The sequence below is a fragment of the Taurulus bubalis genome (assembly GCF_910589615.1).
Source record: "Taurulus bubalis genome assembly, chromosome: 9".
Classification (NCBI taxonomy): domain Eukaryota; kingdom Metazoa; phylum Chordata; class Actinopteri; order Perciformes; family Cottidae; genus Taurulus; species Taurulus bubalis.
The window spans coordinates 28,424,396-28,436,645 of NC_136597.1; the positions used below are offsets into that span (position 1 = coordinate 28,424,396).

Consider the following 12,250-nt stretch of genomic DNA (forward strand, 5'->3'; position numbering starts at 1 on the left):
ACACCATGAATTCCTCGGAGGACCGAAGTGTGTGCCGTTTTCCCATTTGACTTTAATCCAGCGCATTGTGCCTTTAGACGTGTTCACGCGTTGCCTGGCATGAACCAGTTTGTTTGAAGTGAACCGTTATTGGGTTGAAGAGGGAGTTCACGTTGGATTGTTGGTGAACTGGTTGGGAAGGTTTCAGGTTTTTGTGGACTGAAAATGGTGAAAGATGTTGGATAATGGGAGGTCTGTTTAAAATGGGGAAGAGGGAGTGTGGATAAGACTTATTGGTTTAGGGCTATTCAGAGGAAGGGGAGCAGAAGATAAAGGTTGTTCACATTACGTTCGCTGGGACGAGGGGATGAACAGGCTCTTTTCTCAGGACTCATACTCTATCACAACACTGCTTTTTAGACCAGTAACCCCTGACAGTTTTTCGGTTCCATGTTCTCCGTACCCATGGGAACCCATCTCCCCATCACAAGAGAACACAGGGGCCACTATAACAGGCACACACTGGTGTGATGATGGACTACATCTCCCTTGGAGCATTTCCACCACTGACGTCTATCACTAATTGGCATGGTGACACTGGTGTGTAAGCCTTCCTGGACCCAGCTCTGTGGGGCGGGTGGGGGGGGGGGCAGCCTACGCCTTCCCAAGTCATGTGACTCGGCTGTATATCTACCATTGACACAGTCTGACGATACAATGCAAACAAACAACATTTATACAGATTGGCAACTTCAGGACACCGTACGGTGCAAGCAAAAGTCTTTTTTTTATATATATGTTTGAATTCCCGCAACTCAAGAGAAGGAGCATTACTTTTTATTGTCCAAACTGCTGACAAGAGCTGGCAAAGAATGCTGGGAGGGTTCTGAGGTTTTGCTGTTGTTGTTGTCGCTGCTGCCGTCACTGTCAGTGATCTCCTCCTGCTTCTTCTCCACCGCTGTCTCTGGAGGGTTGGCGGCAGCCATCTTGTTCTCAGAGTCGGCGGCGCTGGCGGTGCAGGCTCCTGCGGGGTCGACGCCGGGGCAGGGCGGCTCGGCCGTGCCGTTGGTGGTGGCCGCAGACGCGACCACTGAAGGAGCGGGAATGTCAACCACCGGAGCTGCCTCAGTCTCAGGCTTGGCCACAACCTCCACCGGGACACTCGTCCCCGTGTCGCCGCCGCCGCTGCCGCCTCTACCTCCGCCGCCGCCTCCGCCTCCGCCGCCGCCGCCGCCGCCGCCGCCTCCCCCGTCAGCCGGCGCCGCCTCACCCCCTCCACCGGGGCTGCCGTCTGCCGTTAGAGCCGCGCCGTCTTCTCGGACAACCTGGCTGCCGGCGTCTGCTCCGGCTGCCCCCGTCGCCTGGTCGTTCCCCGAGGCGCCGCGCTCCTCTTGTTGGTCGTTTCCCTCGGCGTTGCTGCTGGCTGAAGAGTCTCCAGCCTTCCCTTTCTCCACAGAGTTGGCTTCTGGCGCGGCCTCAGGGCCGACTGCTCCTTCAGCACCGTCCTGGCCTCTGGCGCTGACGTCCTTACCCTCTGTCTCTGCCAGAGCTTGGTTGAAACTGAAGGCTTGGATGAGGCGAATCAGGTGTTTGACTTTCTCCAGGGAAAGATGCATGTCTTTCTGACGAGCCAGGATGCTGTTTTTGGTCTCCATGCATTTCTGATGAAAGAAGAACAGGGTCAGATTTAACAACAGTTGTTAAGTAGAGAACGACTAATTGACTGTTTATTACTGTCATAGAGCAGCTTGACTGTTTATTACTGTCATAGAGCAGCTTGACTGTTTATTACTGTCATAGAGCAGCTTGACTGTTTATTACTGTCAGAGCATCTTGACTGTTTACTACTGTCATAGAGCATCTTGACTGTTTACTACTGTCATAGAGCATCTTGACTGTATATTACTGTCATAGAGCATCTTGACTGTATATTACTGTCATAGAGCATCTTGACTGTATATTACTGTCATAGAGCAGCTTGACTGTATATTACTGTCATAGAGCATCTTGACTGTATATTACTGTCATAGAGCATCTTGACTGTTTATTACTGTCATAGAGCAGCTTGACTGTATATTACTGTCATAGAGCATCTTGACTGTTTATTACTGTCATAGAGCAGCTTGACTGTATATTACTGTCATAGAGCAGCTTGACTGTTTATTACTGTCATAGAGCAGCTTGACTGTGTATTACTGTCATAGAGCAGCTTGACTGTGTATTACTGTCATAGAGCAGCTTGACTGTTTATTACTGTCATAGAGCAGCTTGACTGTTTACTACTGTCATAGAGCAGCTTGACTGTTTATTACTGTCATAGAGCAGCTTGACTGTTTACTACTGTCATAGAGCAGCTTGACTGTATATTACTGTCATAGAGCAGCTTGACTGTTTATTACTGTCATAGAGCAGCTTGACTGTTTATTACTGTCATAGAGCATCTTGACTGTTTATTACTGTCATAGAGCATCTTGACTGTTTATTACTGTCATAGAGCATCTTGACTGTATATTACTGTCATAGAGCATCTTGACTGTATATTACTGTCATAGAGCATCTTGACTGTATATTACTGTCATAGAGCAGCTTGACTGTTTATTACTGTCATAGAGCAGCTTGACTGTTTATTACTGTCATAGAGCAGCTTGACTGTATATTACTGTCATAGAGCAGCTTGACTGTTTATTACTGTCATAGAGCAGCTTGACTGTTTATTAGTCATAGAGCAGCTTGACTGTATTACTGTCATAGAGCAGCTTGACTGTGTATTACTGTCATAGAGCAGCTTGACTGTATATTACTGTCATAGAGCAGCTTGACTGTTTATTACTGTCATAGAGCAGCTTGACTGTGTATTACTGTCATAGAGCAGCTTGACTGTGTATTACTGTCATAGAGCAGCTTGACTGTATATTACTGTCATAGAGCAGCTTGACTGTTTATTACTGTCATAGAGCAGCTTGACTGTGTATTACTGTCATAGAGCAGCTTGACTGTATATTACTGTCATAGAGCAGCTTGACTGTTTATTACTGTCATAGAGCAGCTTGACTGTATATTACTGTCATAGAGCAGCTTGACTGTTTATTACTGTCATAGAGCAGCTTGACTGTTTATTACTGTCATAGAGCAGCTTGACTGTGTATTACTGTCATAGAGCAGCTTGACTGTATATTACTGTCATAGAGCAGCTTGACTGTGTATTACTGTCATAGAGCAGCTTGACTGTGAATTACTGTCATAGAGCAGCTTGACTGTATATTACTGTCATAGAGCAGCTTGACTGTGTATTACTGTCATAGAGCAGCTTGACTGTGAATTACTGTCATAGAGCAGCTTGACTGTGTGAATACTACAATGACTCGGAGGATAAAGACAGACTTCATCTCTGCTTTGCCATCAACCAATCACTGGACTTCCTGTCTCACAGACCTGGATCACACCAGACAACACATCTACCTGCTGCCCTCTCCTCTGCCTTCTCCTTCAGCCACCATCCAGACCCACTGGTCAGGTGGTGGTACTGGTTTACTCATCTCCCCACTGGTCAGGTGGTGGTAGTGGTTTACTCATCTCCCCACTGGTCAGGTGGTGGTACTGGTTTACTCATCTCCCCACTGGTCAGGTGGTGGTACTGGTTTACTCATCTCCCCACTGGTCAGGTGGTGGTACTGGTTTACTCATCTCCCCACTGGTCAGGTGGTGGTACTGGTTTACTCATCTCCCCCAAAAGGAGTTTTTCTCTCTACCTGCTTCCGCTGTCTTTAGAGTCTCATGCTGTGACGCTACTCATCCGGTCCAACTAAACATTGTTGTTCTCTACGTCCACCTGGTTCTCCAACTCTCTCAGCTCTGTCATTTGCTCACATGGCCTCTCCTGCCATATCTATGCTGATGACACCCAACTGATCCTCTGGTTTCTCCAGTCAGAAACAGGAAGCAGGAAGTCTCTACATCTTCCACCTGAACTAAAAACACATCTTTCCAGACTACACCTGAATAAAGAAAGCAGCACCGTAGTAGAACTTCCATGTCTCCTACTGAGCACTTTGTGGTTTGGCTTCCTTGAAGAAATTGTACTTTCTTGATTCTTGTGTGTTCTCATGGTCGAATGCACTTATTGTACGTTGCTTTGGATAAAAGCGTCGGCTAAATGAAATGTAATGTTTCTCACTGTTCTGGAGCTGCTTGACCGTTTCTTACCGTTATAGAGTTGCTGAGCTGTTTGACCCTCTGCTCCAGCTGCTCTCGCTCCAGCTTCAGTTCAGCGCTCCATTTCATCAGCTTCTGTTTCTCCTCTTCTTTAGCTGCAGCAACGGACAATAACAGTAAACTGTTAGCCTCACTGCTCACATTCGGGAGCCGTTTGGAGAGAATGAACTCGTCTCACGTCACCTTCTTTGTAGGCGATATAGGAATGAACAATAGCCAGAGTACCAGGCCAGGGAATGGCTTCTTCTTTCTTCAGGATCTGGAGAGAAAAGCTCAGAGTTGTCACAGAGGAACAGACTTAGAAAAGATTTGAGGGAGCCGAGGTGAGCCGCCACCCTGTGGTGAGGCTGAGAAGGGACAAGCAATGGAGTGGATGGGTGTGTGATGCCAATCTTTACTGACACAATGAATGGGACAGAAGCACACAAAAAACAATACTGCATCATGTATGTGCTTACAAAGGATTGAACAGTCCTAAAGTTCAGGACCGCGTGGCAGAAGGCCAGTCAGCAGAAGCAGATTACAGTCAACCATCTACTGGCTCTGATTGGCCCTTCCCCCTGACTCTGGATCAGTCACGGCTGCTGTGGTTACCTGATCTTGACATTTTGGACAGATCCACATGCCTTTAGGAATGGTTTTCAGGGGCGGATCCAGGCAGTCCAGGTGATAAACACGAGAACACGTGTCGCACATGAGCAACTGGCCACTGCGTCTGCACACAGTGCAGAAATCCTCATGGATGTCTCCCTGTGAGGAAGAATTGGACCAATCAGTTTCCCAGCCCAACTGAGTCCCACCAACCGTCCGTGGAGAGGCAGGGGGAGGCACCGTGATCTGGCTCGGTTTAGTTTACAGTTGGCCTGTTTTCATAGCTAATGGACATGGTGTGTTAAGTGACTGAGCCCACAGAAACATCTGGGGAGTTAGAATGTGTTGCAGGTCTGAATGGAGCTCTGGCTACAGGACACTGTTCACTTTGTAAGGCTGAAAGTAAAACCCAACTGATGACTGATGGTTACCACATGAGGACAACAAACTAATGGAAGTGTTTATGGAGGTCTTGGGGTGCAAATGGGTGACAGCGCTACCGGGCCAATAAGGACTGTGTGTGACGGGGTTTCTGCCCGTCTCCCCCATCGTTACTTACATCCCCAGAGCTGGGGCTGGGCAGGGGGAGGGGGCGGTTGGGGCTGGAGGAGGGGGAGGTCGGGGTGAGGCTGCCCAGCTCCAGGACGCTGCTGTATTTGGGTGGGCGACCTGGGTGAAATGAGACAGACAACAAAGACGGAAAAACAAAGAAAAAAAGAAAGATGGAGAGGGGGGAAGAAAACAAAAACAAACAAGTCTGTATGACATACCTTGGAAAGGGAGTCTTCGTTGGCTAGCATGAGACAGGGAGCGGGAAGGGAGGAAGAGGAGGAAGAGGAGGAAGAGGAGTCAGAAGCACAGACAGCAGTGTTAGTGCAGGAGACCGAAGCCGAGCACTAGTACAAACTACTGCAGTCTAGGAAGCTTTGCGTCGGAGGTCAACACGCCTCAGTGCGTGTCCAGAGGTCATTAGAGGTCGTCACCGGGGCCTCGGACAGCGAGGCCCTGAACGCCTCGCTGCGTGACGCAGGGCCTCCATCAAAACACAACTGTGACTTTCACGGCGCTGTTGTTGTTGTTTTCATGGATAAGGGTCAGAATGTGTGCAATCTCACTAATATCTGGGGACGATTATCAACTCAAAACTGAACTTTGAAGCAAACCGTGAAGCCGTGTGCAAGAAGGGCAGCAGCGTGAGTTTAGTTTAAGGAACCGGTTCTACTTCCACATCGACAAAACCATGATGACATTATTTCATCCTGCTTCTATTGAATACATTTGTCATGGTTTGTAAACCTGTCCTTAAAGAACAGAGACTCTCTGCATCAGATTGTGAGATGTTCTAGCAGCTGATTGGTGAGTCACAGCTTCCTCAGAGTCCCTGAACGCCACACGGTTACAACGGAGAGCCGGCTCCATTTTAAAGGACGACTCCCACCCTTTACACAGGGAGGTTCAGCTAACTATTAGCTAGCTAGCTAGCTTGTCCCCCTCCAGAGCCGGTTAATTAAATGCTGACTGAGTGAAGCAGCGTATCACCAGAAGTAAAGCTCAGCTGAAGTTCTCGTCCTTCATAACGAGTCGACCCACAGCCACCATGTTCTTTATATATATATATATATTTATATTTCACTGGGGAACAAAGCATCAGTGTCTTCAGGAGCTGCAGCTCTTTGATGACGAGTTACACGAATACAGTCGTGGTTCCATCTGGTAGTCTTTCTGCTGATGAGAAGTCAAATGGAGGTTGTGTCTCTGTGTGGAGGGAGTTCAGTGTGAAACACAGAAACCTGGAAGAGGAAGCGCCTCACATGACATTGGACTATTTAGAGGTGAAGTGATGAAGTCACTGAGGTCGTGTTGAACTGGCCGAGCTTTGGCTTCACTCAATAGCAGATTTTACAAACATGAAATAATCAGATCCCTTCAGTCACATCAGTAACGTATTTTAAAACTCAAACTCCTCCTCTGGCTAGTCAATTTACTACACCTCCCAGAATGCCTTTCAACAAATCCCAAAGAAGAGAACAGGTGTGAAGGTTCAACCGGATTTATACTTCTTCGTCAAGGTCAGAAACACCTTCGATCAACTCGGGCTGCAGCCGGACCACGAGGAGACAGAGACATGTACACACATGGGGTACATGTACACACATGGGGTACATGTACACACATGGGGTACATGTACACACATGGTACATGTACACACATGGGGTACATGTACCCACATGGGGTACATGTACCATGTGTGTACATGTACACACATGGTACATGTACACACATGGGGTACATGTACCATGTGTACATGAGATTAAACCACTTCCAACTACTATTTGGATTTCTGGGGAACTCTAAGTTGTTGTTTTTGGATGACATCATTCACCAATCAATGAATCAATGAATCCTTCAGCAACAGAAGAGCAGGACTTGACCTGCTGACTGCAGCATCATCATCATCATCTCTTCTTCATCACTTTGAAAGCTTTGAGCTGTCAGACTTATGGCTGGAACGGTCACATGCAGTGTGTCTGTGCTGCAGCCCGAGGTGAAGATCTCCTGTTTTACTGCTGAGCTCCATGAGGAACAAGCAGAACTCCGGTTTGAGACGTTAAAGCTGCTGAAGAAGCGACAGGAAGCAGGAAGCAGGAAGCAGGAAGCAGGAGGGGAGACTTGTTGTCCAGCGTGTTATTAGAGGTATTAGAGGTATTAGTCTGGTCCCTGAGCGCTGCAGGACTCATACGCACCTCTCTTCCGGGTGCCCTGGTGCAGAGGGCTGTTCAGGTAGCTCACAGCACTCTTCTTCCTCTGGGACACAAGAGAGGACAGTAACTCTGTTCAATCCCTGAATTCTTCTTTAGAGCATTCATACACACAACAAAGACGCCAGCTAACAGCTGTGTGCTCACAGATGCATTTATACGTTTTAAATATAGAAAAGAAAGAAAAGAATACAGTTCCAAATAAGAAATACTACAGATAAAACTAAATTAAATAAAGGGTGACAATAACAAATGGTTGCTTTCATATCAAGTGTGTATATATATATATATATATATATATATATATATATATATACATATATATATGTGCATAATAAATAGTGAATAGAATACAGCTGAGAGGATGTTTAACCCTTCAGCTCCAGAGGCGTCTCACCTCGGGCTCGAACACGGCGCCGCTGTACACCGGGTTGGCCGTCGTCCTCCTCTTCCTCTCCTGCCTCTTGCTCTGGATCTCTGCAGAGCACACGCACAACGCTAAGAAGCAAGAAAAGAGGAAGCAAGGAGAGAGGAAGCAAGGAGAGAGGAAGCAGGACGCAGGAAGAGGAAGCAGGAAGAGGACGCAAGAAGAGGAAGAGAGGAAGCAGGAAGAGAGGAAGCAGGAAGAGAGGAAGCAGGGAGAGAGGAAGCAGGGAGAGAGGAAGCAGGAAGAGAGGAAGCAGGAAGAGGAAGAGAGGACGCAGGAAGAGAGGACGCAGGAAGAGAGGAAGCAGGAAGCAGGAAGAGAGGAAGCAGGGAGAGAGGAAGCAGGAAGAGAGGAAGCAGGAAGCAGGAAGAGAGGAAGAGAGGACGCAGGAAGAGAGGAAGCAGAAAGAGAGGAAGCAGGAAGAGAGGAAGCAGGAAGCAGGAAGAGAGGAAGAGAGGACGCAGGAAGAGAGGAAGCAGGGAGAGAGGACGCAGGAAGAGAGGATGCAGGAAGAGAGGAAGCAGGAAGAGAGGAAGCAGGAAGAGAGGAAGCAGGAAGAGGAAGAGAGGAAGCAGGAAGAGGAAGAGAGGAAGCAGGAAGAGGAAGAGAGGAAGCAGGAAGAGGAAGAGAGGAAGCAGGAAGAGGAAGAGAGGAAGCAGGAAGAGGAAGAGAGGAAGCAGGAAGAGGAAGAGAGGAAGAGGAAGAGAGCTCACCTTCCAGGTGGTCGTGGGTCACGAGGCCCAGAGAAACCATGAAGGCCAGTTTCTAGAGGAGCAAAGAGATCATCGTCAGACACTCTGCCCTTCTGCTCGCCTTACAGGCTGAGAGGTCCTCATGTGAGGGTCAAAGGTCACAGCTACTTTATAACTACTGGATTACTTTAACCTGGTCATAGTTCATCTCATGCTCATACTGGATTACTTTAACCTCACTAGAGAGGTTCTGGTCATAAAGTCAGTACAGACCTCGGGGTTCTCCTCCCTCCTGGGCCGAGGAGGAGGAGGAGTGGAGGAGTGGAGGAGGCTGACCACCACCTTCTGCTCGGCTCCGCCTCCAGATCTAACAGTCTGCTGAGAGGAGGAGGAGGAGGAAGAGGAGAAGAGGGAGGAAGAGAAGAAGACAGATTAAAACCGTTAACCCTCTGAACACAAAGCAGCTTCTGGTTTCCCATGTATCTCCTCCTCTTCCTCCTCTTCTGTCTCCCCCTCCCCCTCCTCGCCCTTCCCCTCCTCCTCTCCCCCCCCCCCTTCCCCTCCTCCTCCTCCCCCCCCCTCCTCGTCTTTCCCCTCCTCCTCCTCCTCCTCCTCCTCCTCCTCCCCCCCCCCCCCCCCTCCTCCTCCTCCCCCTCCTCCTCCTCTCCTACCTTGGGTTCAGGGGTCAAGCTGCTGATCTGGATGGGCTTGGCGGCGATGAGGCCGGGTGCGTGGGCGGGGCTTGCGAGGCGGGCGGGGCCAGCGGACACCGGCGTGGTGATGACGATGCCCGCCAGGGGGGCGGAGCCTGCCTTGACGCAGGGCTGGCCGTTCAGGATGCGGACCTGGTGGATGGGCGCCGCCGACGGCAGCGAGGACGGCAGCTTGGTGGCCAGCATGACGGGCCTCTGTAGCAGCTGAGGCGCCGCCATCATGGGCGGGGGCGGGGCCGGGGCGATGTGGACGTTGGTGGGCGGGGCCTGTTTGGGCCGGACCTGGAGACGACAGACAGCCAATCAGAGAGCGGCACCAGAATGAGCCGACACTGCTGGGTAACGCCACTGGTAGTACTGGTACTATTAAGACTGATACGACTACGACTACAACTAGTAGTGCCCTCGACTACTGATGGGCCATCCTCTCTAAGATACTGGAGAACGTAGTCGCAAACCAGTTGTGTGACTTGTCTCTGTACTGGTCTTGTTAGACCTTAGTGCTGATAAAGGACTTGTCTCTGGTCTTGTTAGACCTTAGTGCTGATAAAGGACTTGTCTCTGTTCTGGTCTTGTTAGACCTTAGTGCTGATAAAGGACTTGTCTCTGGTCTGGTCTTGTTAGACCTTAGTGCAGCATTCAACACCATTGACCATGACATCTTATTACAGAGACTAGACCAGTCCATTGGTATTAAGGGTACAGCACTAAGCTGGTTTAAGTCGTATTTATCAGATCGATCTCAGTTAGTATTTGTAAACGATGAGGCCTCGGTGACCACTGGTGTTCGTCATGGAGTTCCACAAGGTTCTGTGCTTGGACCAATTTTATTCACCTTATATATGCTTCCTTTAGGCAGTATTATCAGAAAACACTCCATAAACTTTCACTGTTATACCGATGATACTCAACTATATCTGTCGATCAAGCCAGATGAAACCCACCAGGTCGCTAAACTTCAAGCGTGTCTTAAAGACATCAAAACCTGGATGACCTGCAACTTCCTGCTGCTGAACTCGGACAAGACTGAAGTTATTTTACTCGGCCCAGAACACCTCAGAAATCAAGTATCTGATGATATGGTTTCTCTGGATGGCATCGCTCTGGCATCTACCACCACCGTAAGGAATCTCTGAGTTATCTTTGACCAGGACCTGTCCTTTGGCTCCCACGTGAAACAGATCTCAAGGACCGCCTTTTTTCACCTACGAACATCTCAAAGATCCGGCACATCCTGTCTCAACGCGATGCAGAAACATTGATCCACGCATTTGTTACCTCAAGACTGGATTACTGTAGACTGGAGACTCGGAGGATAAAGACACAGGAGTCTTTCACTGGAGACATAATCATCTTGGTTCCATAAAGTATTTCATGTTGCTGCTTTTTTAATCAATGTTAATTTTCAGCATGCTCTCATAATGGAAACAGAGAGCTTACTGCCTTTATATTGTGGTCACTGATTGTACTGCAGCATACGAGTCTCCATTCCATCCATATTTACGTCTTTGTCTCTCTCGACAGCCTTTGGACGATCACTTTGTGCCTCGTTCCTTTTCTTCAGGTTATATCGCACTACGGACAGCATTAGACCTCAGGGCTCCCAGTGACATTACTCAGCACAGGTAGACAACACGGTTATATGTAAAGGGTTAAAACACACCGACAGCCAGGAACACAAAATACCAAGAAGCTGCAGGAAAAACAAGCTCTCACCACAAAAGGTAAAGACACACACACACTCACACACACATTCACAGGCAAAAACCTTCAAAACATCCCGATCACAGGTCAGTTGGAAAAATAAAAAAAGCACAACGAGAGGAGAAGAGATGAGTAGAGGCAGCACAGAGCAAACAATGTTTTAGTGCCACGGAGCAAGGCATGAGTGTTTGCTTTGCTGCCCTCTGCTGGAGAGTCGCCTCAGGTGGCCACACACACTGATCTGAGGGGGTTAGGGTTGGAGGCGGGTCTTATGGGGACGCACCTGTGGCTGAAAGGTGGGTCGAGGCGTCAGTCTAGGAGGAGGGACAAACTGAGGAACTTTGATTGGCTGGGCGGTGGTGGTAGTGGCCTGCAGACAAAACCACAGCAGATGTGGATCTGTGCTGCTGTTATGCTACGAAAAAGTATTGCGAAAATTCTCGAAACGCTTTTTACTCGCTCGACTTTGTGGTTAATTCGCTTTTTCGCGCCTGAAAGGGGGCGTGGCTTATCTCCGTCAAAACAGTTACCGTTTCCTCGATCCACCAGGTAAATAACCACTAGTTCTGCTTTGTACTGGTTGAGGAAGTCCCTCACACGTGGGAGCATCAACCCCCGTGTCTGGGTTCATAATATTACCCGTAGTCGCACACAGCTCCTCCTCCAGGACGAGCGTCTGCATGAAGCTTCAGGACCAGCAGCAGTTCCGTTCAGCGACGCAGGACGGCGGTGATCTCAACGCTGATGGTCTTTTCGTGCCATGAGCGTCATTCGCGGCTTCCGCCGTAAATTTGCGTGTTTCACAACCATTCGCGTCTGTGCATGGACTTTGCATGCAATCCACTCGCACGAATAACACGCACCGCTTCTGGTGTGACCGCAGCGTTACGCCGACACGTCTGCTGCTGCTACGACTTTCTGATGGGACACTTAACTCTCAGGCCGTTGTGGTAACAGGACACTTATCTTCAACCTCTACTGGTCCTCCTCAGTGATGGACATGAACATGTGACCCACATGACGCTACAGCAGGGGTGTCCAAACCTATTTCACCGAGGGCCACAAAAACATACGAAAGTCTGGGCCGCTCAGGTGAGGAACATCGCAAGATGAATCAAATGAGGTCAATTATGCATAAACATCCTTCACTCAGAGCTGGGACACTTTTCACCT

General features: G+C 48.9%; 1 protein-coding gene across 1 annotated transcript in view; it reads right to left on the reverse strand.

The window, feature by feature from the left end:
* Positions 1-809: 809 nt before the first annotated feature.
* Positions 810-12,250, reverse strand: part of phf21ab (PHD finger protein 21Ab) — a gene marked incomplete at its 3' end in the record, with an annotated part of 19,142 nt that continues 7,701 nt past the window's right edge. Inside the window, exons 6-17 of the mRNA XM_079223455.1 lie at positions 11,361-11,492; positions 9,332-9,655; positions 8,934-9,038; positions 8,682-8,733; positions 7,939-8,018; positions 7,527-7,587; positions 5,342-5,451; positions 4,786-4,941; positions 4,375-4,450; positions 4,183-4,286; positions 1,245-1,640; positions 810-1,127 (exon numbers count right to left, since the gene is read on the reverse strand). Coding sequence (XP_079079581.1) covers positions 810-1,127; positions 1,245-1,640; positions 4,183-4,286; positions 4,375-4,450; positions 4,786-4,941; positions 5,342-5,451; positions 7,527-7,587; positions 7,939-8,018; positions 8,682-8,733; positions 8,934-9,038; positions 9,332-9,655; positions 11,361-11,492 — 1,914 coding nt within the window. The remainder of the gene's footprint in view (positions 1,128-1,244; positions 1,641-4,182; positions 4,287-4,374; positions 4,451-4,785; positions 4,942-5,341; positions 5,452-7,526; positions 7,588-7,938; positions 8,019-8,681; positions 8,734-8,933; positions 9,039-9,331; positions 9,656-11,360; positions 11,493-12,250) is intronic.